Genomic DNA, 26,273 nt, shown 5'->3' with positions numbered 1-26,273 from the left:
TCACACAAACAGGAAATTTTCAAGATATGTACAAGAGTTTACCAAAAATAACGTAGTTCTAATAAACACATGGTTTTGTAAACAATATTTACAAATCATCCTTACATTGAAATGTTAATTCCCCCGCCTGTTTACATCAGCAATATTGTCCTAATATTTTGGCTAAAAAGCTGTAGTAGTAGAAATGTCCTCCTGTGAAACCACCGGAAACCATACAAATCATTATTAAAACCGTTTGAAATCACCACAATAAATATTGTTGTGCTTTTACTTTAACATGGTACTTCGAGATAAAATTCATTTGTCTGAAATTCGTTAAGCATAAATGCCAATCAGAAAAAAAACAAAACAAAACGAAAATATATTAATTGTTAAAAAATAAGTGTCTTTTGACAGCAATTGGCAATACTGTTTAATGCTTAAAAGAGACAGAATCATCTTTGCTATAATACATTAGTGACAGCTTTCAGTTGTCAGGTAAAATAGATATAAAAAAAGTGCTGTCAAAAATCCATAATGCACAACAATTGTGTCAAATGTTACCCATTATTTAAATAAATTACAATACAACGAGACAAGCTGCATAGAGGCCAAGGTATTCAGTTAAGGAGAAAGAAAACAAAAACAAACAAAAAAACAACAAAAAAACAAAACAAAGAATGGCCATTAAAATAAGATTGTTTAAAAAAAAAAAGGGCGATGACACCAACACCTTGCAACGCTGCAGGGATGCAGGGTGACATCTAAAAAGATGGGCATTTTGTCCCATTCCGCTCTTCAAGCACTAATGTAAAGACAGAAACAAAATGGAAAAATGGAAATCACATCGATTTTAGGCTAGAATCATACAACTGACTGTCTACTTCCACTGTTGGCCTGCTTACTTTACAGGTGTGATATGTAATAGTTTCTATTGGATCCAAATACAAACAAGGATGAGTGCGGCACAACAGACCGCCTCATAGACCACCTTCCCAACTCAATGATTACCAAAGTGGGGTTCAAAGACCCCCAGGTGTCCTTGACGGGGCTCCAGGGGTCCCCCAGCAAAATTAGGAAAACTTTAATCTCACTAATATTTAATTAATATGATAAAGGAATGTCTATTTTGATCGGAGGTTTCACTCTCCCCAGTCATCACCCCACCTACAGTATCAATTGTTCTGAAACAAAAACCTTCTCAGATGGGGGTCCCTCAGGTATTTAAAGGGGGTTCATCGACTATTTTGTATCTATTTGAAGGTCTGGTCCCTGACATCAACATGACTGGGAACCTCTGTTCTAAGTCAACCTGAAGTGTTGAGGATATGGGCATGAGCATTAGCAGACTACAGAAATCTAGTAATAAAAAAAATAAATACTGAGACTGGCTCATCGAGGGAGAGCGATCAGAATCTGCCGTAGTGCGGGTTGTGGTTCTGTTTAGACCTTTGCTGGAGGTCAGAGGGACTCTGCCTCGCCTTAAAACAAGAAGTCTACAGGTGAAGAGAATAAAATGTCTCATTTGGACTAATTCAAAAGCACATGGTTTTACAAAACTTCAGGTTTTTCATAATATTGACACATGGGTTGTTATTTTTTCTTTCTTACAAAGCTTACATGTGATAAAAATATAATACATGCTGTTTAAAATAATTCAAAAAGAACTATTTACACTTACAGTAAGGGAATCGGATGTGATGCTGTTATTTGGAATCTGAATGTTTCAAAATGATGCCGCAGCGTAGAAATCTGTGAAGTCTCTCATTTATTGAGTTTCAACTAAACTACATTCATTGAACTATGTTCAACAAATAACTTAGAATATCGTAGGCTGTATCGAGGTGTGAACAGGACTCTCGTCACCACAACAATCCTCACTATGAGGTGGTTCAGTCAAGCTACTGCCAAGGACGTCAAATACACAGCTACCCAACACACATGGAACAAGTACTGGGTCAAGTCCTTCGACACGAAAACCACATCGTTCCTTCGTTTAAAAAAATCCCACTACAACACAAAGAATTTGGCATGGCCTTTAAAATTGAAAGATCTAACTACATATGTTTACCGTGAAGCTAAAACAGAGAAGACACGGAACGATACGTTTTATTTTTGTGAGTTTTCTCTCTCTCTCTTTCTTCTTATCAAAAGCTACATCGAACGTCACTACAGTACATATGGAGACACAGAGCTGAAACATTAGACCCGATCTGAAGGCACGTGGCTGGGAAGGAGGAGGAGGAGCAGGAGGAGGAGGAAGAGGAGGAGGAGGAGGAGGAGGTTGAGGTGGGCGCTGAGAGGAGCAGAGGCTACTTGAGCAGGGCGCGGTAAAGGAGGAGGGAGTGGGCGGTCTCTCTCTCCTGCTCCATGTAGAAAATGAAGTCCCTGAGGTTGACGCGGGTGATGCGTTGCCGGGCGTACTGCCGTGACGAGGTGGACGGGGCGGAGGAGCTGGCCGGGGAGCTCGCCGTGCTGCCTGAAACCTGCAGACACACAGAAGGGGTCAAAAGGTAAGAAGGTGAGGGAAGGATACAGGACTCATACACATTTTACACTTCAAAATTCCACAGTTTGATTCAACCTATTGCCAGTTCATGAAAGCTTTTACATTTGCTGTTCTAAACACCCGGTGTCTGGTAGGTCTTTCCTGGGAAAATCCTCTGGTACACAGGAAGTGATGCGTTTTATGTTTCCTGCAGCAGCAACAGCAGTTTGTTTGGAATAAATAGAAGAAGAACTGGGTAGTTAGTATGAGCAGTGATAGCTACCATGGCTGAACAGACAGAGAAAAGAGCGCCACCTACAGAAACTCAAACTTCACCAACAGAAAATCCAAGGAGAAAGACGTCACAGTACTGGACACACTGTTTGATTGACAGGTGATCTCTGGGAAGAGCAGTGCAGAAACACCACAACAGTGAGTGCTGAGCACCAAATGTTGCCAATATCAAAATAAAAACAAGGAACTTGCTGATTATTATTAGCACTTTAATTTCTTCACTGGATTTAAAGATGTGATGCATGCGGATAGTGGCTAGGGAACTCACAGCTAGGCCATATCTCTCTATAGCTGAAGGCTAATCTTCACATCAACAAATTTCACAATACATGAAATGACAACATTTAAATTACGTGTATTGGGACTGAGCAACAGTTTGTTTTTTTTCATATATTTCCAGACTTTCTGTTCAATTCCAAAACTTTTCCTAGACATGGAAATGACAAAATTAATTTGTGACATGTAGACAGTTACCTTGTGTAAATTGGCAAATAAAAAAAATTGGATTCTTTACATCAGATGGTGCTGTGACGTTTTTGTTTGGGTTGTTTAGTCAGCCTGATTCTCTCGTATCCTCATGTGTCTTTTGCCCTCTCTCTTTCAGCACAATCTTCAAACAGCAACAAATTAAAAAATACTTTCCACAGATCCTTTTGCCAAACTAAACCAATGAGGCGCAGAATCTTAAAGGTCTACAGTATGTCTCTGTGTCCCAATTCAAGGGACAGTTCCCATGGTGAAACATTACAGTGTTTAGAAGTAAGCGATTCAATGTTTCCCACTCACTAAAATAAAGTAATCTCTGTTGCATGGCAAGCACATGAATGGTACCAACAGTAAGGAATGCTGTGGCCTCTAAAGCAAGCACACACCTCCACTTAAGCACAAAAAAAATCCCTCTTGCAGAGCATGAAAAAACGAGATCAAAAAGATTTACTAATAATGTCCAGATCTTCAGGTGCAGTCGAGTGTACAAAGAATTCTTTTATAGCACCTATACTAGCCGAGCGTGAGGCCGAGGAAAACAATGCCGACGTGCTCCGACTGCAAGGAAAACCATCATTTATATTTAAGTGTGTTTTATGGCTCTTTATATCGCCCTGGATATGAACAGATTTTCTCTCTAAATAAACAACGCTGCTGACATAGATCTGAGCTGACGTTCCATTCTGAAATGGAGCCCTTGTTGTTTGTATTCGATCCAGGAAAAATGAGAACGATAAAAAAATGAGTGTATACAGAGGCTGATACAAATCAAGAGATGCATTTACATTTGGAAATGAGAAACACCGGGAAACAAATCCAGCGAATGCCCACTTGAACCCAGGCAGAGAGAAATAAGACAGACATTTCAGTCAGGAACACCCTCTCACAATTACATTGATTGCACCACTCTGTAAACACACAGTACAGACAGGCCTTAATTGCAAACATATGACGGGTATGAATTTACAAGAACAAACCAAAGTCCCTCCAGCGCCCGCCCCCCTCGTGCGCTTGGCTCTGTGTACGCTGTGTGACGGTGCCGCGTCTCAAATTTCCCCCAATACACTCCGCAACCCCTGGACGCTGAGTGAGGGTGGCCAGGCCGCTGCTCCAGCCAGCCCTCCTCTCCTCATCTACTCTCTCTGGTCGGTGATGCTGACAGGCTGGGAGGGCCTTGGGTTGAGGTGCACGTGGGTACAGACGGCTCCTTGGCACCCTGAGGCGCGCCAGGTTCCTCACTTAGGGGGGGCGTGTGTGTGTGTGTGGGGGGGGGGGAGACCCTGGCCTAATCAGGTCAATCACAGCTGACCACATGTGAAAGATGGGCCTGCCTGCTGCCATGCCAATTACTGCCACTCACATGCCAGCCTCAGCGCCCGGGCCACAGACTTCACCAATCAAAGCCATCCATCCACCTGGACGGATGGGCCGAGGTTGCTGCGGGCGGTCGGTGCTGAGGTGGTGCCGCGGCCGCTGCGGCGGCGGCGGGCGGGGAGGAGGGACGGCGGGATTGGCAGGGAGACGGGCAGAGTAGACCCGGACATCGCTGCCCCGCTAGTCTGCTGCGGCTCCCAGAATGCCTCATTCCCTTCAGGGACAGGGGCAGCCTGGGTAAGTGATCCAAATACAGGGAGAAAGGTCAGTCTTCTGCCAGGGAGCCAAGCTGATTTCACTCAACGCAGCTTCTCTCTCTTCCCCGCGTCTTTATATGCCCTCCACGTAAAGCATGCCAGCCACCCAAACACCGGTGTGTTGTTGTCGGTATCTATGGAGACCTATCCCTCACACCAGTACACGCCGAGAATCATGTTGTGGAGGAGGGAGGGAGGTGGGGGAGTAAACACCAACGCTAAACAAAGCAGATGGCTGAGTGTCAGTTAAAAAGGAAAGCGAGACATCGACGACCACGCTTTCCCTGTCGCCAGCAATTACACAGTAATTGTGTCTGAAATTCAATGAAAAACAAAATGGGAGGCTTTGTAAGGTCACGGTGGAAGAAAAGAAGGAGTGAGAGGGAGAGAAAAGGCAGGAGAGCAGAGCAGAGAGAGAGAGAGAGAGAGGGAGCAAAAATGAAAGTCTCAAAATCGGCTTTGCCAAGAAAGATCCATGAGGCAAAAAACAGCATCTGTCATTTTATCTGTGATGGGCGCTCGGAGGCATTATGTCATATGACATATCCATCGTACAGAACGCGCAGGGATACTTCGATACATCTCTTCAGACATTTGACTTGTTTGGAGCTGGGGACAGAGAGAAAAAGAGAGAGAGAGAGAGAGAGAGAGAGAGAGGTGGATAAAACCTGAGGAGAGGAGAGGAGAGGAGAGGAGAGGAGGCTATGCTGTAATAAGGCCTCAACACTGGCTCTGGTATTCAACCCCATACTATTGACATAAATGACAGCATACCAGTGGGCCAGACACATTACACTGTTTCACCCACTATGGTTCCCCACACACACATATGTGCATGTGCACACTCACACAGAGCTAGCCTGTGCTTTGTGTAGCAGACAATTACACACACAGTATAATAGAATTAAAGACTTAAAGATGGAAGGAACAGGAAGACATCAGTTAAAACAAAAACTTTGCTGATGCCCTGATCAGACATACTTACGTTCTGATATGTTCATCAGGCAATTTAAGGTCAGAATTTTCAATAAATCCTTATGTGCATAAGTCAGATTTACCTTTCCAGTGTGGTAAGCAGTGTCAAGAAAAGCCATATCCTGACCTCTTCTTTGGCAATTCTACAGTATATCAATGATGTAAGCAACTGTAAAAAGGCTACTTGTTAATGAGAGCGTTGTAGCTGAACAAAAGGCACTGTTGATCCCAATTTGCACATATAAATCATAGTGTGGAAATTTTAATATTTGATTATGAACATGTGTGCAGGAGTCTTGGAGGTGGCAGTGGAGTGTAGGACTTGTCGGCTTAGAAATAATATGTAGAATGTTTATCCACACAAAATATTATTTATGTTAAGTGAGAAAAAAGAAGTGGATCCAAAATGGAACCCTGCAGAACTCCTTCAGCATCAAGGTTACATGTCTACCGGGAACCTCTCTTCACAGTGCTGGTGTCTTTTTCTTCTAATTTTGAACTCAGTGCTGAGAGCTAGAAGTTAAAAAATATTTCAACTTTTGGCAAAAAGGCATCACATTTCAAATGGGTTTTCAGTAGTCACTTTCCAATAACAAGAGCCACAACCGGCACTTCGCACAAGTATCTGTTTACCACAGCTATCTAAAAAAGAATGACCAATGGACAGGGGAAAAGCATCACTAGTTCTCTCTGTAAGGTCAAAAGCAACACCATCATTTTCTGTCACAATTCACAGTATTATCAAGAAGAAAGCAAAAGCACACTGATGCTATCTTCTTAGATAGATCATAGACAGGGACAGCAGAAGACATACTATACTCATAACACTACATGCATACATTCAACAATTCATTTCTACATCTACACTCTACAGCAAATGTGCACTGAACCTCCTGGACAGATTAGTGGCAGTACAGGTGTGATACTGCACTGTAGCCTATTCAAAGTGAATTATACAGCAAAACGTGGCTGCTAGAATCTCTATTTTTCAGGACAAAGTCAGCAGGTCACTCTTTCATGTTCTCAGCCCTCCGATAATCAACAACGCTCCCTCAACCTTGAGAGGACCAAAATTAATCCCCATTTTGCTAAATTTACTTTTAATTAATAATGTATGTTTTCTCCCTCCCTGCTTTTGACTCCCTGCCTCTAATTGTGTGGTGGCGGCAGCGATGCTCGTAGGTGTCTTGAGGAATTTACATTCAGTCCTTTATTGTTTGGGGGGAGGGGGGTGTCTTTCTTGCTGATCCGTGGCTTTGAACCCTGAGTGGCACCGGTGCCTTGATGCCGGAGCCAATATTGGATTTGGCCCAGGTCACACCTTAGGGCGGCGGGTTAATGGCCCACTTTGCCAGGCACACAGAGCTGCTTGGCCCTGCACAGACCAACCTGCTGTCTCAGCACTATACTCCTCACAGGAGGAGTTGCAGACAGGGGCTGCATGGAGAGAGAACACACACGTGCATGTACGTGAACACATGCTCACGCTCACGCACATGCACACGTACGCGTGCACACACACACACACACACACACACACACACACACACCAGCTAACATACTGAGTTAGCTCATACTTTGCTTACATTGCTCAGCATTCATGTTGAAGGATAAAGGCTAGCCCCTTGCTGGTTGAGACACAGATAAGCTGTTCATGATGCAACATTACTGTATTGTTGTTATGACTTTGATGCAGAAAAATCCGTTTAAATTCTGACGTCTGCGCTCCAGGCAAAGAGGACACATATAGCACAAGTGAGAGAGACTCTGACAAGCTAAACAAAGAAGTGAAGAAGAAGGTTAACCAGGTGGAGCTGTTTAAAGTTAAAGCCAGGGTGGGAAATTAACACCAGCCACCAGCCAAATGTTGGTGGATTTTGGCAGCGGTTTGTTAAAACAAAGGTTCAGTAATAGCCGAATTCAGGAGGGGTGAGTCAGTGTTGAGATCAGAGGGTAGTTAGCTGGTTCTTTTCAGAGGTAAGTTAATTGGTCATTTTCAAATGCCTGATACTGCCTCCTTCTCTGAGACATCTGAGAAGGCCATCCCGTCAGGAGTGGCTGACTGACTGACAAACTGCCATACAGACTGAAGGACTGACTGATTGACGGGCCGAAGGACTGACTGAAGGACTGATTTGTTTGTCTGACTGGCCGAAGGACTGACTGACTGACTGAAGGCCTGACTGACTCACGGACTGGCTGACTAATGTACTGACTGAAGGACTGACTGACTGCCTGGTTGACTGACTATGCGCCAGGAAGCAAAGCTTTCCCACATGTTCTCCTCCACGCCGCATTTCAGTCGGGGAACGCTGCCTCGTCCCTTCACAGTGTTTACAGTGTGGAGCCCAGCCGTGGGAGTGCAGCCCCGCTCCTTCTCCACGCTCGGCCTGAAACGCCTCTCCTATGGCCGCCATTAATCAGCAACAGAGACTCTTTCTCTCTCTCTCTCTCTCTCTCCCCTTCACTCTCCCTCTCTCGCCTCTCCTTTTTCTCGCTCCTCTACGCCCACAGACATGCTGGATGAGGCCATTTTGAAAGAGTTAACAGATGTCGGCTGATTTGCCCCGGGCTTTCTGACATCGCCCGAGTGATGTATTTGATGTGGAGTTTATTCAGCTCTAATAAACGTATAAAGAATTAGAATAATAATTCACAGATGTACATACGCAGATTATATGCCGGAGCCCTCTTTGAAGCAGACAAGGCAGCCAAGATTAACAGAACCAGGGGAGAGGATGAAAAGGGTTTTGGTTCAGTCCACCGATAATCAGAGGGGTCAGGGTGGACTAATACCACAGCTTTATGTTCATGCACCGACACAGACGGCCTTTGTTCGTGTCACAGGTTCCTTTTCTGTGGAAAAGCCTAAACATGAGGCTGCCATTGTCACATTGGTTTTTGAAACAAGGAGCATGTTGAACCACATTTGGTATATCTGGCTCTTTTCATCTCATACGTGCTTTTTTAATTTGTCATTTTGTGAACAACAAAAAGAGGGAGGAAAAATACAAAGGGAGGAGAGTGAGGTCTAGCATTCTGATCATGGTAAAAAAAATGAGGGAATTACTTTCAAAACAAACAACTTCCATTTGGTTCACAACTAAAGAACAACAAATCTCAAAAATGGCCAGTTGCAGAGCATCTTAATACCCACATAAACCATAAAAACAGCTACACAGCTCCATGGCAATGCATAGCAACCGTGCAGAATTTCAGTCAAGGAGAAAGAAGGCAAAAAAACACCTTATTACTTCTAACTCCTGCAAGCCATTTTGGTCTCCAAAGGTTTTAGAGCGCCGCAGGCCATGTGTCTGCAGTGTTTCGGGAAATGACTTGCCTTCGCACGAACACTGCTATGTTCTGCAGCACTGCTGCCCCCAGCATCCCCGCTCAATTTCTGTTTAACCCCTTCCTGCCTTCCCTCACACTGACTCACTGCAACAGAGAGCTCACACCCAGCACAATACTGTCACATTGTTCAGCCTCCCACAAACCAAGGCAAATCAGACCAGCTTTTTCACGAGCTAACACATTAACTCCCCGTCTAATTTGGCTACTTAAGCATGTGATGGCTCTTAACAAACATGGCGCAGGAAAGGTGCAAGGTTATATGGGGCAGGGAAAGATGGGGGAAAAAGCCCCTTCACCATTCCACTTGATCTACTACGATGTGCGACACAGTTTGCACACTTGAGTGTGTATCAACGGTGGATTAAATCTGCAAACTCGTTGACACAACACATAATTAAAACATCTTGCTCGAGGTCAGGAATTTTCTAATTAGTAGTGTACTGACAAAGCTGCAATTCCATCGCCTTGAGTTTCAAAGTCCACAGGTTACTGCTAAGATGAAAGCTGACCCTGGAGCAGTATTCTGCAGGGCTGCTCATACAATTCCTCAGAAGACAGTCACAGGGTCACCAAGCTAAACAGTGTGCAGCACCCGGAACCTTCCTTCCAAACAAAGAACTTCAAACTTTCCTGCCTGGAAACACAATCTTGGCTTTTTTTCTCTCTCTCTTTTCAACCTGAGAGAAACAAAAGATTGTGTGAAGGCAACCAGAGGAAGAAACCATAACATTGTTTTTTAATCTGTTTAATTAAAATGCTCTAAGCCTGGCTAGCTGAATAACTTGTTAAATATGACAAAGGCTTTATTAGCTATGTCTTTTTAGCTGAAGTTGGTAACACCATTTAAGATTGTGAGGTAATATTATTTTTGTTCACATATTGGTTATTATTGGCTTTTAAATGAATAGAAAGCCCCTTTGCAATCAAAACAGTACAACAGCAGTACAGCTAATACCAAATTAAACAATCCAGATGATGACTTTGTTGTTGTTGTGATTTATAAAGCAGCTCTATTTGTCTGAAGATCATGAAATCAATCAACAGTCCGCCAAGCAATGTGTTCAATGCATTTCCTCTTTGCTATTTTCTATGGAGAGAGGAAGAGTAACTGAGAAACCACTAACAGCTTGCCTGATAACCTGGACAATTAACGCAGGCCAAGTATCTTTGGCTATTCATAAAGTATCAGAAGTAGAACTTTTTCACCATTAAATATTCAAGGCGTTTCATATATAAAATGAACCCAATTAGAGTTAAAATGGGAGAAGTGTAATGAGTCTCAAGTCAGAATGCTTGTCTTCAGAACTACTCGCTAATGAGCCCTTGTTGGTTTTGCACACTTTACTTTCAATGGTGTGGCACTGTCATTTCTGCTGGTTTTTAATTTTTAATTCAAGTTGAATGAGAGGGTGGTGACTGAGTTAATAATCAAGGCACCGGGGTGTTTTGCAGCCGATGGATAGCTGGGAGAAGTTGCCAAATGAGGCTTGTGGTCCGCCCTTTGATGTCTTTGCGAAACGTTCCAAATAGGAACAACCAGTTAACAAAAGCCTATCAGTTCAGAGTGGTATTGAACATAAATGACCACACTAAGGGGAACGCATCCTGCAAATGGCCTAATTAGGGAAAGGAGTAGGCTAGCAAAATTACATTGCACTGAATAATACAGCATCCCTGCACTAACAGACACTGACTTGAGAATGAGACGAGAGACCAAACGGCACAACGACGGCTCCCGCCGCTCGGCAGACGTCTACGCTGAACTGTCAGTCTTCCCATAAATCCTCGTACGAGCAGTGACACATTTCACTTACAAGAAACGGAACGCACCAAGGGGCTAGATATGCAGATGGAGGAGATTAGAGAGCACATTTACTGTGGAGGTTCACACTCCGAATTGGTGCTTGATCTCAAATTGACATAAATGGGGCCGTTTTTGACATCATTTAGCCATCACAGGCTCAGTTCCAGTGCCGCTGTCACTGGTCCCCATGCACCTGATGTGACGCCTGCTAAGTGTGAGAGGCAGGAAAACGGCTGTCTGAAGAGCAGGTCTGATTAAAATCCAAGCTCTTCTGGGGAAAGAGTAGAGCTTCATGTTTTATATAGATGGCCCAGAAAGAGGAACCGAAACTTCATTGGAGAAATCTCTTTTTTTTGAAGAGAGCTGCTCTGTGAACATTTCTGACCCCCAGTGTCGTGGATTCTCATTCAACAAGCTGCCAGGGTGAGAAGAATCTAGGCTGCCTGATACTTTCAAGGCAACTCAGAAATAAATGTTTCCTTTACTGGATAACTTAAAGAAAATATACTACTACTACTATATTACTACTACTACTAGTGATAATAATAATAGCAATAATAATTACTCAAAAAACTTTCTAGACATAGAAACCTATTGGCTGTATATGGTACGTTTGCTTCTACAGTGCCAAAAGTAAAATTTTATAATGAACCCACTCAATTAGGAGAGCTGGAGGTCAGAGGTGAAAAAGGGAGGTAGTGGCGTACACTTTGCACTGTTTCACTGTAGTTACTGAGGCTCACTCAACATGCTGCTCATTGCATCTTTGCTGGCATTTTCCTGGAGGCCTCGTTCCTCCCAACAGGTTACCGCTCCACAGGCCCAGAAGGCTTCCTTCCTACCTGCACAGCATTTTGGCAACCTGCTGCATTATACCACATACAACAGTACCGCTTCCCAGGCAGCTGCGTGTGTATGTGTGTGTGTATGTATAAAGCTTATCTACATATTGACTCGGTTTAAATCCACACCCTTGTCTGCCATAATAATTACACATCTTGTAAAAGGAAGTGCTTGATTCTTCCTGCACCTGAGGCGGGCAGCTGCAGGAGTTGCCCACCGGCGCCCGGCAAACACACCTCCGGCGCTGCCTGGTATCCAAACAGCTTCAGCACACACCCACAGCCATTGTGTTCCATGGTGAAATGGCGGGCTCCTATTAGGCTCCAAGTGAACAGAAACCACCACCGTAAGCAAGGCTTAATGCGCTTCTACGCATTGCGGAAACAAAGCAGTTAGGATAGATTGGACAGGTAATAAAGACAGTGGGGGCCTGCTTAGCAGTTGTCAACGAGTCGGACCACACACGTGCACAAACACATACACATACACCAATACACACACACGCACACATAACAAAGCTGTGGTGTACGGTGACACAGGCCGACCCAGGAGGTATGTTTACATCTTGTGGCTCTCTGTACCTTATTGTGTGTGTATATAAAATCGCTCCAAAAGGCCAGGCAGGCCCTTTCAGCCAAACCACATCTATCGCTCTGAGCTGCCATGACATGTAATCAGCACACTGACGCGGGCGGCAGAGGCCAAATCCGGCTATTCACAACTCTCCCAAAGTTCTATCAGTGGCGGGCGTTCATTAGTCCAACAAATACATAATTTATGCAATCTAAAAAATACATGTGATCATGAATCAAAATGGGAATCAGAGACACAGAAACATTGAAGTTCTCTGGTGATGCCAATTCTTTGTTTCAGGAAAAGCGATTAGAGGTCAAATGTTGGGCAGCTGCCCTGTCTAACCATGGCCAACCGCAGCATTGTTGTTCTACTGAGTACAACAGGGCAAACCTCAGCCAGGCCTGGTAACACTCCAACTCAAAATAGGAGCAATCTGTCTGTTTATTACAATTCTTTTTCTCTCAGGCAACACTGCCATATTTCAGAGGCAAATTCCTCATCTATTACTCATTTAAGGTTTTAGTACATTCAAGTAACAGTTACATTAAATCCCATGTATTGTTAAAATGGTACTAAATCTACAGTAAGACATCATATGGATGGATTTAAGTAAAATTGTATATATATACAGTATATCTATATATACACAATATTGGGCCCATTCAAGCAACTTGGGAGACAATAGGTTAGACTGCATGCTAACTGACATGAACAACACATCACTGGGAACATACAACACATTATTAGCTCTGAGCAACACAAATAGGCATCTAAAACAGCGTCAGAGCCAATAGTCTTTTTTCCTCTTTCCATGCAGGACAGATAACATTCATGTACATGGTGATGTCTGAATTCTGCTGAGATTATTTGTCAAAAACGCCTGAATTTCACAGTTAATTGGGCTTCCTAATTAGCACAGGATGTCTAATTCCCATTGCAGTCAGTGTGCTAAATGGTAAAGCTTTAGCAAGCGGATGCCATTCCTTTTAGCTGAGCGGAGAGACTCCCTGCGCAAGCCGAGCTACACTGTACATTACACACTCAATGATCGATTCTAAATCTTAATTAGGGAAACGACAAACAAGCAAGGGGACTTAATGAACTGTGTACCTTGTCAAACAGCTGGCTGAATATATTTATTGAGATCTATGTTAAATTTAATGATTTGGGCAATTAACTGTGGACCCCTCTGTAATCTCCGAGGGACACAAAGGAGCCAGGGAGGCAAGCACTGGGGCCACGGACCTAATGGAAAGCAGCTGACAAATATTTGTCGTCCCCAGAGTGCCGAAACCGGCATCAGCGACTTAGAAGACCTTGTGTTCAGAAATAAAGATGTCATACAAGTCTCACTCCCCTGTGTGGTTCAATTCCAGTCATTCACGCTCCTGGTTAACACAGCTCTGATGCTCTAATAAGATATGTTTCAAGCACTCTCTGCTTTGCTGGGGCTTCATCCCCGTTTAATGATCTGAGATGTTCTGCGAAAACAATACAGAAACATAACAAAGGGTATCTGAAACGGAGCACAGTCTTTATTATTAGTGCCGTCTTTTTCATGGCCATCCATTTCTAACTTTTTTTTTTTTTTTCTAAATTGGTCAAATGGAAAGCAGTGAAAAGCGAGAAAAAAAAAAAAATTAAGCTGAGCCGAAAAGTGCGACTTGGATTTAATATTTTATAATTGCCAAGGGACATTCTAAGATCAATGAATTTTTGCCCGGGACGCACATCAGAAAGAGATGTACTTCAGTCTTTTTAGGGAACATTGGTCTATTTAATTCCAGTGTCTGATGCATGTGAAATATGCCTTCCATGGCCTCCTTCTTCTTCCCCGGGCGCTGCTGCAGGCAGACATTACCACTTTTAATGGGCCGCCATGAGAACAGGCAAGTCAGCCAATAACCCATCCTCACTAATGGATCGCCTTGTTTGTTCTCTTGCACCATTTTCTCAAGCTAATTTTAGATGTTCTGTATTTTTTTACGATAAAAGACAAAACAGAGGACATTGCATGACAACAATGTATATGTTAAAACAAAACAATGCAAAAAATAGTCCTCACAGTGAAGGACAGAATAAGCACCGTATGACTTGACCTATCTATTTACATGGACCATCGCTATTAAGTAAAGGGGCTGGTGGTTGGTCCAGGTTAAGAGGGGTAGCTGTAGTGTAATTGGAAGCCAAAGCAGGGCCTCTCCCAGTGGGAGGCTACAGAGAAAAAGGCACTTCTGGGGCATGTAGTAAAAAGCTTAGAGAGCGGAATAATGGGTGTAGTTAACAGCAGTAGTCTTTAGGGTGGGAATGATTAACTGACTAGTTGATTTATCACTGGCTGCTGTACTAGTCAACAATAAAACTACTAGTCAGTTAATCTGAATTTAACCTCAATACAGTGTTGCCACAGAGCGAAACACTAAGTTCCCATGGCTCAGCAAAACAAATATAAATTTGCAATTCACATTTTGGGCATAAAATTAAGTCTATTGCCTGGTTTGTACAGCGGTTGCATATTTTTGATAAATACGATAAATGAATGTCAATTACCACTAGAACTAGCACTTTTCTGACGTTTATGATCATTCAAGGGACACTGGAATATTCATTACATCTGTTGCATGGGTGCTGTGGCTTCTTTGACCCTTGCACACTTGCTTGTGATGTAGCTGATCTAAGAATTTAAGCTTATTCTACGTTTTCTGTGATTTAGAAACAGGACTTTACATTAGAACCTCCTCTACCCAAACCTCTACCCAAACATTCAAACGGACTGGTTAACTGAATTAATAATGAACAAAATATAGAGAAATGCAAACATATATGATAAAATAATTATAAATTCTATTAATGTAATGACATTACTAAGATAAATGTAATTAGTAATTGTTGGCATTTCCTTATTAACAAAATCAATTAATAGCTATTCAACTAGAAACCAGAATGAACAAGGTGTTTTTCGATGTGTTTCAGTCAGCCAAGCATTTCACTAGGTCCAAAAACCTGTTAGAGGTGCAGATTAGTCAGCTTCTCCTGTATGTTGTCAGCAGGTTGGTTTACGGCGGCTGCCTGGTCGTCAGGGTTGTTGGTTCGACTCCAACTTCAGTCTCCTAACATTCTGTGACAGGCCTTTAGTCAAGTCAAGTTCATAAGCTCTGTCTAATACAAAACAGGTCCATCTAATACAAAACAGAGTGTGTCCTTTCAAAGTATGGCCATTACTATTTATTCACTGGTGCCTCATTGAATCCTTCTGCTGATGAGACATCAAACACTCTCTTCAGTAAATAGCAATCCAACCGTAATCCATCCAAAGCCATGCAGAGCACCGTTTCCTATGTGCCAGACAGGTGCAGTGGCTAGTCTGGCATCTCAATGCATAAAGTCAATTAGACTCTTCCTGAAGCGCCTCCATCTGCAAACAATATGGTGACCTTATTCATCAACCTTTCTCTGACAAGGGTCCAAAGGCCCTTCAAATTAAAAGTCACCCCTACCCATGCTTGTGGCACCGAAATCCAAGAAAATGAAATTTTGCATGATAAGACCTATGGTAAGAACCACATCCAACCCAACTCTCTGAATTAACTTAGTAACCTGGGTTTAGATGGGGTATACAGTTACTTAAACATATCTATTGACACATTTGATGAATTTGGTGATGGTGAGCAAAAGGTAAAAGCTGTGTTTCGTGTTTTCCCAGCATGTGCACCAGCATTCACAAGCATCCAGTGAGCACAGGGTGATGTATAATGCAACTTTTAAACTGATGAAATTTTATATATTTGTACATCCACTGTGACTTCACATATTGTGATATTTTTATAAATTTAAATCCAATGAAGAAATTGTTTTTTTTTTATTTTGGTCTTTTTTCCTTAGATTTTCTGTTGTTTGAGTTTGAGTTTCTGTAGGTACTTTGTCTGTTCAGACATGGTGGCTATCACTGTTCATGCCAACTACCCAGTTCTTCCTCTATTTGTTCCAAACAAATTCCTGTTGCTGCTTCTGGTAATGTAACATATCACTTACTTTGTGCCAGGGGTGTTGTGCCAAAATTTGTATCCCCAAAGGAAATTATTGTGGGGAAATGCACGTAATAAGTGACAAGTAGACTAATAGCCTCACAGCTTCCTTGTAGAATCAATGGACATTTATGGTTTGAGATAATCACCAATCAGCAATAAGTGTGATCTCCATTCATTATGGGGCAACTAGGTAGGTTGGTTTTGGTGGACTACTTTCACTCTTTGTAATCCTGTGAAATTTTTTACATAAAAAAAAAAAGTTTTACTGTTTGAAGATCGAGTGATAGGAAAACAATTCACAAAAACTGAAACAATGTTATTTTCTTCCCTGGCGTGAAATCGAGGTGAAGACACACTGCCAGGGGAAACATATTTTTTAGGAAACAAATTTTGACACAACACCAGGAAACAGGTACCTGACACCAGGTGTTTAGAAAAGCAAATGTAAAAGCTTTCATCAACTGGGTATAGGTGGAACCACTTGTATTGTATAAATCGGCGATAGAGTAGGAAAACAGAAATTTATTTATATGAAAATAACTTTAACTTTTGGTTATTGAAATATTTTACTGTGCTTTCTAAGAAAAACTGATATCAGGACCCCAAATAGGAACTAAGGATGTAAAGTGGACTCTGCCTCAATATAAACAAGACGAAGTTCATTTATGGATGGTATTTGAAGACAGTTTGTAAGGTCTCAAAGAAAATATAATTTGTAACCCTTTCACCACTATACAGTATATTGAAACACCAGGGGTTCAGAATATTAGTCATCCAGAATATTAGTATAAAGAAACAACTTTTTGTACGTAGATTTCCACATTGGGACAGAAAAATGTAAAATGTAAGAGATATAAGATAAGAGATAAGCTGTGACGCAGTACTGTGGTACATGCAGTGGAGGTGAGGTGAACAATGTAAGGATGGAGCTTCATTATTTAGTACGGTCTTTTGAGGCGAGATCTGCTACTTACAGGATGCATACTGTACGCCTCCACAATGAAAAGTCCTGAATCAGATCCTGGAAAACTCAAACCGCTGTTTATGTTGGCATTTCTGCCATCTCGTTCTAGTATTTTGCCTACTCCATACATATTACAACCTCTCCTCTGCCCTCCTCGGCATTCTTCTGCCCCCCTGCCAGCTTCTAATGAAAGATCTTTTCCAGCTTTTTCTCCTTTCTTTCCCCAGGCTCCAACCTTTACAGCTGACAATGGAGCTGACAAAAAAACTTAAGCAGTCAAAGGAAAACAAACTTTAATAAACAGCGACAAGGAAACTCACTGCTCGCTGGTAATGTCACAGTGCTGTGCTGCACAAACCAATCAGGATTAATTGTAGCGGCGTTGTAGGAGGTCCTATAAATAACGACACGAGTTTCTGAAGTGAGCCATAAGAGAGAGAACTCTCCGGGCTCTCCAGGGCCCCGCCATGTAAGTTTCCGAGGCTTCATGTCGACAACTTCATTAGCAGCGCCCGCGCTCTCAAACTCTCAATTCATTCGATAACATTATCACATGTTAAGACTCAGAATTTGCAGGCCCAGAGCTCCCAGCTCCTCCAGGATGGGGGAACGCAGGCAGCCGCAGAATGGGAAAGCAGCGACTGAGGCGTTTTCTCTGCATTTCCCTGTGAGTGGTGGAGGCGTAGGCTGAGGAGAGTGGGTTTGTACAGTGCGCTGCAGCACAGCACGGGGCCCAGGATGTTAGGCTGTCCCCACGTCCCTGGCCAGCAGGCTAGCTAGAGAGCCAGGCATTATCGCCCCGTCTCCATAGCACCAAGGCGGAGGAGAAAAAAAAAAAATAGCAGCAAATTTCATTCTTCAGAAATTTAATTATATCAAGATTAACAAGGGAGGTAATTAATTTCTTTAAGATGGGTATCTTTTAAGTGCCTGGGGCTCAACTTTGTTGTCAAAACTGTATATTTAACCATTATTTCAGGGCAAAGTTTTAAAGGCAGAAACGAGGGGGATCACTACTTTGCCATGAATATGGATATATAGAAGTTTCTTATCTAAATGATTATTTTACAGTATTAACGCAAATGCACACATTTATAAATGTACACATATACTGTAAATGTAAAATATATTTATGAAGGAGAGTATCAGCTACATTTAAAAGGTTTTACTGTATTTATAATAACGAGGCATGATGCAATAATGCGATGGATTTCTTCAGCTTGGACAGAGCTCTTGCATTCTTTTGGCTTGGCCAAAAGACACTCCACCATATAGGCTAAGCTAATGGTGTCTGCTGTGGAAAGGCCAACCAGGCTTTGTAGTGGAAGCAGCGGACCACAGTGTGGACCACAAGGCCGTCCAGAACTTCACACTGCCTAAGAAATGACTGAGACATTAACCCAGGTCTTCTACAGCACAAACACAAACAACAATAGTCGAAGAGGCCTTCTGGGAGGGCAGAAGCTGGTGTGGTGCTCTCAGATACAAGTCATATAGAATTTTTTAAAGAATTCTCCATATGCACGGGTTTCTTAAACTATGGGGCGAGACCCAAAATGGTCCCAGACCTGTTTCTGGAAGGTCCACACATGACCCAGACGGGTAATATGTTGACACGCTTGGGGTCAAGGGTAAGAGGCTAGATTTCTCATTTGGCTATCTGAAAAGAAGAACCTCTGTCATAAGCTTCTACAATAAAACTCTTTAGTGAAAATTGTCTATTTTAACAATACAAATGGCTCCTAGCTCTCCATTTTAGGCTGAGATATATATGTAGGTACTGTATTCATGCTTGAGGGCTGGTTGGGGTTTATTTTAATGATGCAGATCGCTTTGCTTGTCTGGACACAGCACCATCATAGGTTCACTAGCTAAATACTATACATACGTTGCTGGCTCACAGACATAATCAAACTTTTACAGTTCAATGATAATATGGGAAAAGAGCTGGTGTAGTTTTTGGTTTCTTTTTCGTTTGGTCTTGCCTTTGATATTGTTCCAGCCTAAAGGCATAGGATTCCTCTCCCCTCTATCACTGTGAGTTTTTTTTTTTTATAGTGGTCTTATTTCTTAGAAACCTTGGGAAGTGTGACTCACTAGAAACCTTAACCTGGATGACCTATGTGGTGGCGAGTGGACTGCACATGTGTGAGTGTGTGAGAGAGGGAGACAGAGAGAGCGAGAGAGAGAGAGAGAGAACAACGATGAGATAAAGAGAGAAAGAGAGATAAAGAAAGACAGAAAAAGAGAAAGGCAGAGAGAGAGAGAAATAGAGAGAGCAGGTCGACAAGGTTGTAAAGGAGTAAAAGAGTCATGCCGGGGTCCCAGAGCAATGAGCCTCATGCAGAAGCCACAGGAGATGAGCTTGGGCCCTACGGCCACACACTATCACAAACTACACCAGCCAATTACCTCAATTTAGAATGACGGCCTACAGAAGAACTTACATAACTACTGCCATCAGCAAGGAGCGAGGCTATACCTACATGCCCTAGTAGTTTCTGAGAGAGTTTTTCATTTTATCTGTTCCCTCTACTTGTGTCTGTATCACTAGCTTGTTGTAACATAATAAGACTACGATGAAGCGCTAAACAATAAAAGTTCAATGATTTCCAAAGTGGTTATCAGGTCAAAACCAATGACTAAACAACACCAAATGCCTGAAGAGAAAGATAAATGTGTTTGGTGCTGATGCCACATAATCAGGATTGAAATGAAAAAAATACAGCCAACACTCACTTACTAGGTTAATGCAGCAGCCTTGCAGTTGTTATTTTAATGGTTCCTGTTGTTTTAATGGTTCTATTTTCTTTAGGTTCAAGCAAATGGGTCGATACAGCACCTATGCAGCACTGGGTTATTGCTGCCCAGCACAGTTGGGTTGTGTGAATGGTTCTTGGAGTATTCTCAGGCTAAAGAACAATCTGAACATCACATGAAAATAACAGGAATTGTCATTTTATACTGAAATATGGCAGTAAATCAGAAATATTCTAATCACATGTCTCTAGCACCTGTCCTGTAGGTTGCCAACTTTTTCATTGGAAAAAGTTGTTTTTTGTGCAACATAATTTGTATGTTTAAATTAAATAATTTGACCTTATTTGCAGGTTGAGTTTTGATATTCTGATTTTATAAATTTACTGCTTCTTTACCAAACTGATATATCAAGTGAAGTTTGCTCTGCTGGTTGATCTCATTATGGCTATTCTATCAAGTCATACTGATAAAAGTAATTGCAAAACATTTGTTAACAATTTTAACATTTAATTAATTTGTATTGCTTTAGAGGCTGTTTGTGTAGTTTGATAATTTAAATTATTGGATTTGTTACACAGGAAATGGAAAACCCAGGGGGGAAAGGCTGGATATAAAAAATACACAGATAACAGTAACCCAGCAAAAGGATAAAAAGCAACTCACTGTTGGGTCTTTTTGGTATAACAAGTAACCCAACATGGCCTTTTTGGCTACAACAGGTAACCCAATATCTTGGGGTCATTCAGACACTCTGTCTATCCTGGGCATGTGCTACTTTGAAACTTCAGTGAAAAGAACGCACACCCAGCGAGGTGCAGACATTTTATTTACATGTGCTATTTTGACCCAGCATGTTTTAGTGTTTACCATGAAAGGACAAAGTGCTTCTTGACTTCTCTTGGAAAGCTTGTTTGATAGAATAAAGCCCCTGGTGCTAATATTCAATGACCCATAATCTAATTAATCAGAGTTAATGTTATGTTGCACATCTTATCTTAAACACCATGATTCACAAGTATTTAACCCTTTACTGACTTTAGAGGCCTCCTCAGCCCATTTCCATGAATGCACAGATTAAAACCAGTGATGCTGAGCTGTGTTGACAGTTACCATATATTCAAAACCTAACAGACTATGCATGGCTGCTATCTCTTCAGCTCCTTTGTTCAATACATATTCCATTCATGTGCGAAGAGCAAGATACAAACATGTCAGAAAAGAATAGGAAAGTAATTTATTCCTTTCACTCCTCGATTGCCTTGTGTACAGTGGAGTATCATTTGTCCAAGTCACACACATATGAACTGACTGGTTAACTGTACAGAAATAGTGGAACAAACAGGCTATTCAGAGATTCCCTTGTAGACACAAGTTGAAATCTATCTAAATCTATCTAAATCTGTCTAAATTTTGGGTCTATTCCAGATTTTGACTTCAACGGAAAAGAAACTGTGTGAAACTTTCTTAATCCACTATAACTCAAAATACAGGACACTTTAGTGTACTATAATAATGTACAAATAAAGGCCTTTCACAGCCTCAAAAGACATGTAAACCCCATGTTTGTTACCCACAATTGTTAAAGTTAAGTTATAATACTTTCAATTCAAAGTATTTCAGGTCAAAGCATTTTTAAATGTGATATTTTGTTCACTCCTTGGACTGGTATTTAATGTACTTCATACAACCAAAAATGGGCCAAAGATCTCCATTATTCATGGGATTAGATGTTCTATATACTCATCTGTATGTATAAGAGGTAGATAGAAGTAGATAGAAATAAAGTATTTCTGATAATTGAAGAGAAAATAAATGCATTTTAATGTTCATGCTAATGTTATGGCTGCATTTTAAATGTTTTAACCCACAGTCCATGGTGTAATAACCATTGCTCAGGACCATCATGCTCTGCACTGTGCAGGGGAAGGGAAAGTTGGCAAAGTGCACTGTGTTACAGCTCTAAGAACGGATGGCATTGGGCCAAGGAGCCCCTGTAACCATTCGGAAGACTCGACTCTGTCTCCTTTGTGTCCTCGCTGGAAATACAAAATTGCCTTGAGACATAAAGTCAAACTAATATTACAATCTTCTTGACATTACGCAACCAATAGCAGCCTCTCGGTGCCCTTTTTAATCATATTTATGTAGTATGTAGAGAGGGAGAACCCACACAGGAATCCTCATGCTTCATTACAGCCTGATATAAGTCATGTATAAGTCATTGGGCTCCAATTCAGATCCCAACCCGCATTACTTTAGTTGTGAGACTAAAAAAAACGAAAAAAAACAGCTAATCAGGGGTCAATGCCGATGCACCCACCAGATCAAACAGAAGCCTCCATATGGTTAAGAGCAAAAGTGGAGCTCCCCAGAGCAGCATGTTAAAGATAGCTAAACAGAAGGGTGAGTCAGTGGTCTTTGCCACTGCGAAAATTCCCACTGAACGTAGGTTCTGGACATGGAAAGGAGGAAGGAGAGAGGAGAGAGGAGAGAGGAGGAGGAGGAGGAGGAGGAGGGAGGGTGTGGTAGGAGGACGGGGAAGAAGAGGAGGAGGGAGTGAGTAGTTTGCACAATACCGCCCCCTCTACTACCAGGGAGCAGGCCTGCCTTTTTAACCAAATAGTATTCCCAATGGACTCATGTTCTGGGCAGTGAGGGGAGAAAGGAGGAAGGAGAAGAGAGAGAGAGGGGGAGGAGGAGGAGGAGGAGCGAGTGGTTTGTACCATACTGTCCCCTCTACTAGCACGCAGTTGGCCCGTCTCCTTAACCAAACAGCCTGGTCGGTCCTAGTCCTCCGAGTCCCTGCGCCCCCCTCCGGCTCCGGAACCCTTGTGCTCTGCGAGCTTCCTGTTTGTCTGGTTGAAGACCTGGCCGTTTTACTCCCAGGCGGCGCAGTGCGAGGGACGCAGGAGGAGGAGTAGGAGAAGAAGAAAAGCACACCAGAGGAGGACAGAGGGGAGGTTGGCGGGGAGAAGGCAAAGGGAGAGACACTGAACACTCCCGAGTTGGGATTGATTTACTTCATTAACCGAGATTACAAGTTTAACTTACAAACCAGAGGTCAAAATTTCTCATTAACAAGGGGACCGTGGAGAACCTCGGGGCTTGGAGACCACTCTTATTACTGACTACACATTTCAATCTGTCTTTGATGTTCCATGTCTGCCTTTCTACCCCCTCTTCCCCCCTCCTATTTTTTTGGCAGCGAGGTTGATTTTAATTGTAGCTATAGAACAGAGCATAGTTTGCCTGTAAGCCAGCCTCCACATCTGTAGTGAGTGCAGCTTTAGTGATATTGGGTGCAGTCCATAGCTTGGGGCTAATTTTAATGGTTCCCCCCCCTTTCATTGGAGCCTCAGATTGTTTTCCACGTGATTCCTGTTAATTTAGCTGGAGGAAAGGGCATCAGTTTTCCTTGTGCTTTTCCCCCTCTCTCCCCATGCCTCTCACTCTATTGCCTCACTCCTTCTTTCTGATCTACAGCCTCAAAGTAAGAAGGTGAAATGAATTCAAATGGAAAAATAGACTGTGCTCACTATTAAATCGCTCGCCTACCTTTTTCCCTACCATTGCGCCTGGTCGAGACAGATAGGAGAAAGGCAGTGTGGCTGTACAAACCGGGGCAATTTAGCTGCTATTGTTGCTTTTACGTCAACAAACAAGGCTCTTCCTTTGATGTGATAAATGGCCTAAGTGCCTGGATGATAACTCTGAGCTCGTAAATGTGTCAAGGATGTTTCAGAGCTCTGAGCATGTTTAACACTGCAGGACGCTCCATCACTGTGCGCCGAGGCACATTTTACATCGCAGAACCTTTAACGCTAACCTTAAATGTCCTGAAGAGTTTCTATCTGTCTCTCTCAACCTAGCAACACAGAAACCATGCGATTTGCCCTTAAAATAGATGCACCACTAGAAAAGGGAGGGGATCATAACACACAAAAATCAATGAGGGGAAATGAAACAGTAAAGTGTTCAAATAATGTTAAATGCGTGACAGGACAGAGTATAGAGGGTGTGATAATATGATCATTGTGAATAAAGCTGCATTTGACCGCGTGACTTACTCACTCAGGCCGGGGTTAGCCTACTGACTGCCCCCCCAATTCAATAACATACAACATACAGTATACAAATGGTAACCATACCGCAGTGAAGCACAGAACTGAAGAAAATTGCCTGCCATGAGCTGGGATTTGAACCCACGCGTGATTGAACATGGTATATAGTATGCTCTAACCATGTGATGTATTGTTCCAGTGTAGCAGCATTGGCGTAGTTGGTAAGAGTGCAAAATACATCAAAAGTATGAAGTACAAAGAGAAATGAGCCTCCAGTAGTGAAGAATGTCTAAAACTTTTGTCAACATTTCCCAGAGAGGTATAGGCATTTTAGTTGCCTAACGCAAACAACATAGTTAGAGATTTGCTATATCACTCCACAATTAATCTCCTGTAGCCACACCTCCATCTCGAAAAAAAATTATGGAGGTATCAGTCAAGTCAGATTTTGCTACGGCAGAGCATGGCACTGGTGCTCACTTGTTTACTGTTGTAGGAACAACAAGGAAGTAGCTACAGTTAGCTAGCTAGCAAAAAAAAACTGGCAAGGTGCAAACAACAATAGGCGACAAATGGCTCAATTGCCAGTAAATACACCATCAAACATTTAGATGTTTGTCATGTTTGCAGCGAAGCAAGTATAATCTTTTGCAAGGTAAAACGGCTAATGTATGGCCAGACTTCACCAAGGCCTCAGAAGAAATAGCGGGAGCACCCATCACATTAAGCAATAGGTTTCCAAGAGCAGTGTGTACCAAATTGTCTAGCAATAAAATATAATTGAAGTGCAAGTGAGATGGAGAGGATTAAAGCCTTTATTTGTAAAAATACAAATACAAGGTAGCATTTCAGCTAAGGAAACTTGTCCTACCCAGACAGAAAACAGTTGCTGTTTCCGGGGGCCTGTACGAGAATCCTGTTTCAAACTCAGAGCCAATCAATATGTTGTCTTTGGCTGAACAAGGTCATTAACCCACATTTTCTGACCAGAATTTCTCCAGAACTTGTTACTGTTAAATCAAGCATTACAGCATTAGCGACCAAATCCTTCTTGCACCTGCTTCCAGACAATGTACATGCTGTAATCTGGAGGGCAGAGGTCATTTGGGTCTTGGTCACATTCCCCTCCACCTTCAGCTGCCCTTCCTCATCGCATTTCATCCCCCCACCGTCCTTCTCAAGGCAGCCCAGCCCTTGGCTTTTGTACTGCACTTCAAAAGCCCATGTGTGCTGATTGCAGGGCTATGTTTGGGGGCTGTGGAATGGGGGTTGATGGGGTGGAGGGTGGGTTGGGAGGGGGGTTAGCAGTATGTGCCTGCGCGGCCCCTGCCTGCGCTGTGACCCACCGCTGGGGCCACAGCAGGCCCTCCTCCAGCAAGCCAGCCAGCAGCTCCAGCCATTGGCTCCTTGGAACTAATCCGCCCTGCGGAGCCCTGTAAGGCCCCCTTTGTTCCCTCCTGCAGACCAGATCAGGCTGGAGACAGACACTCCAGTCTTGACTGGCTATCAGTTTCACAGCCTGTGGCGATCCACGTCCAGGCGCAGGCCCAAGCTCGGCCAAGCCACCATCAAATTAAAGGCGGTGGTTGTGGGGGTGGGGGGGTGGGGGGGGGGGCTGTAACAAAATTGTGTCACCTGAATTCCGTCACGGTCCGAACATGGTGGAAAGGTGGTCTGAAGAGGAAGGGGAGGTACAGGAAGGAGGGAATATCGGAGGGGAGGATTTCAACAGGAGCTCTGCTGCTCGGCTAACAGAGCAGGATCTCAACAAGGCCATTATCTGGCTCCTAATTTGAGCTCTGGCGCAGCACTGAAGGGCTGCCTTTGTCTGGGATTAATGCGGAAAGCTCAGGATGCGATGTCAGAGGGAAATAATCAGCGTGGGCCCTTCATAACGTTGGCTGCCTGTGCTCCTGGCCAGGGCCCCCCGGCTCATTTCTGTGGAGATGAAATCTATGACAAGCCCCTCAGTGAAGCTAAGAGCAGGCAACAGTCCAGTAACACCCACAGGCCTCCAGGCATCCTGTGAC

The 26,273-nt window shown here is 42.9% G+C and overlaps 1 protein-coding gene across 1 annotated transcript in view; it reads right to left on the bottom strand.

Moving 5' to 3' along the window:
• The window catches only part of LOC139910134 (transcription initiation factor TFIID subunit 4), a 100,782-nt gene continuing 74,509 nt past the window's right edge, over nt 1-26,273 (bottom strand). Inside the window, exon 14 of the mRNA XM_078283253.1 lies at nt 1-2,465. Coding sequence (XP_078139379.1) covers nt 2,292-2,465 — 174 coding nt within the window. The 3' untranslated portion in view covers nt 1-2,291. The remainder of the gene's footprint in view (nt 2,466-26,273) is intronic.

The sequence above is a fragment of the Centroberyx gerrardi genome, chromosome 1, assembly GCF_048128805.1.
Source record: "Centroberyx gerrardi isolate f3 chromosome 1, fCenGer3.hap1.cur.20231027, whole genome shotgun sequence".
NCBI classification, from domain to species: domain Eukaryota; kingdom Metazoa; phylum Chordata; class Actinopteri; order Beryciformes; family Berycidae; genus Centroberyx; species Centroberyx gerrardi.
Note: the sequence above shows the minus strand (reverse complement) of the source record. Positions and strands in the feature narration are given on the sequence as shown.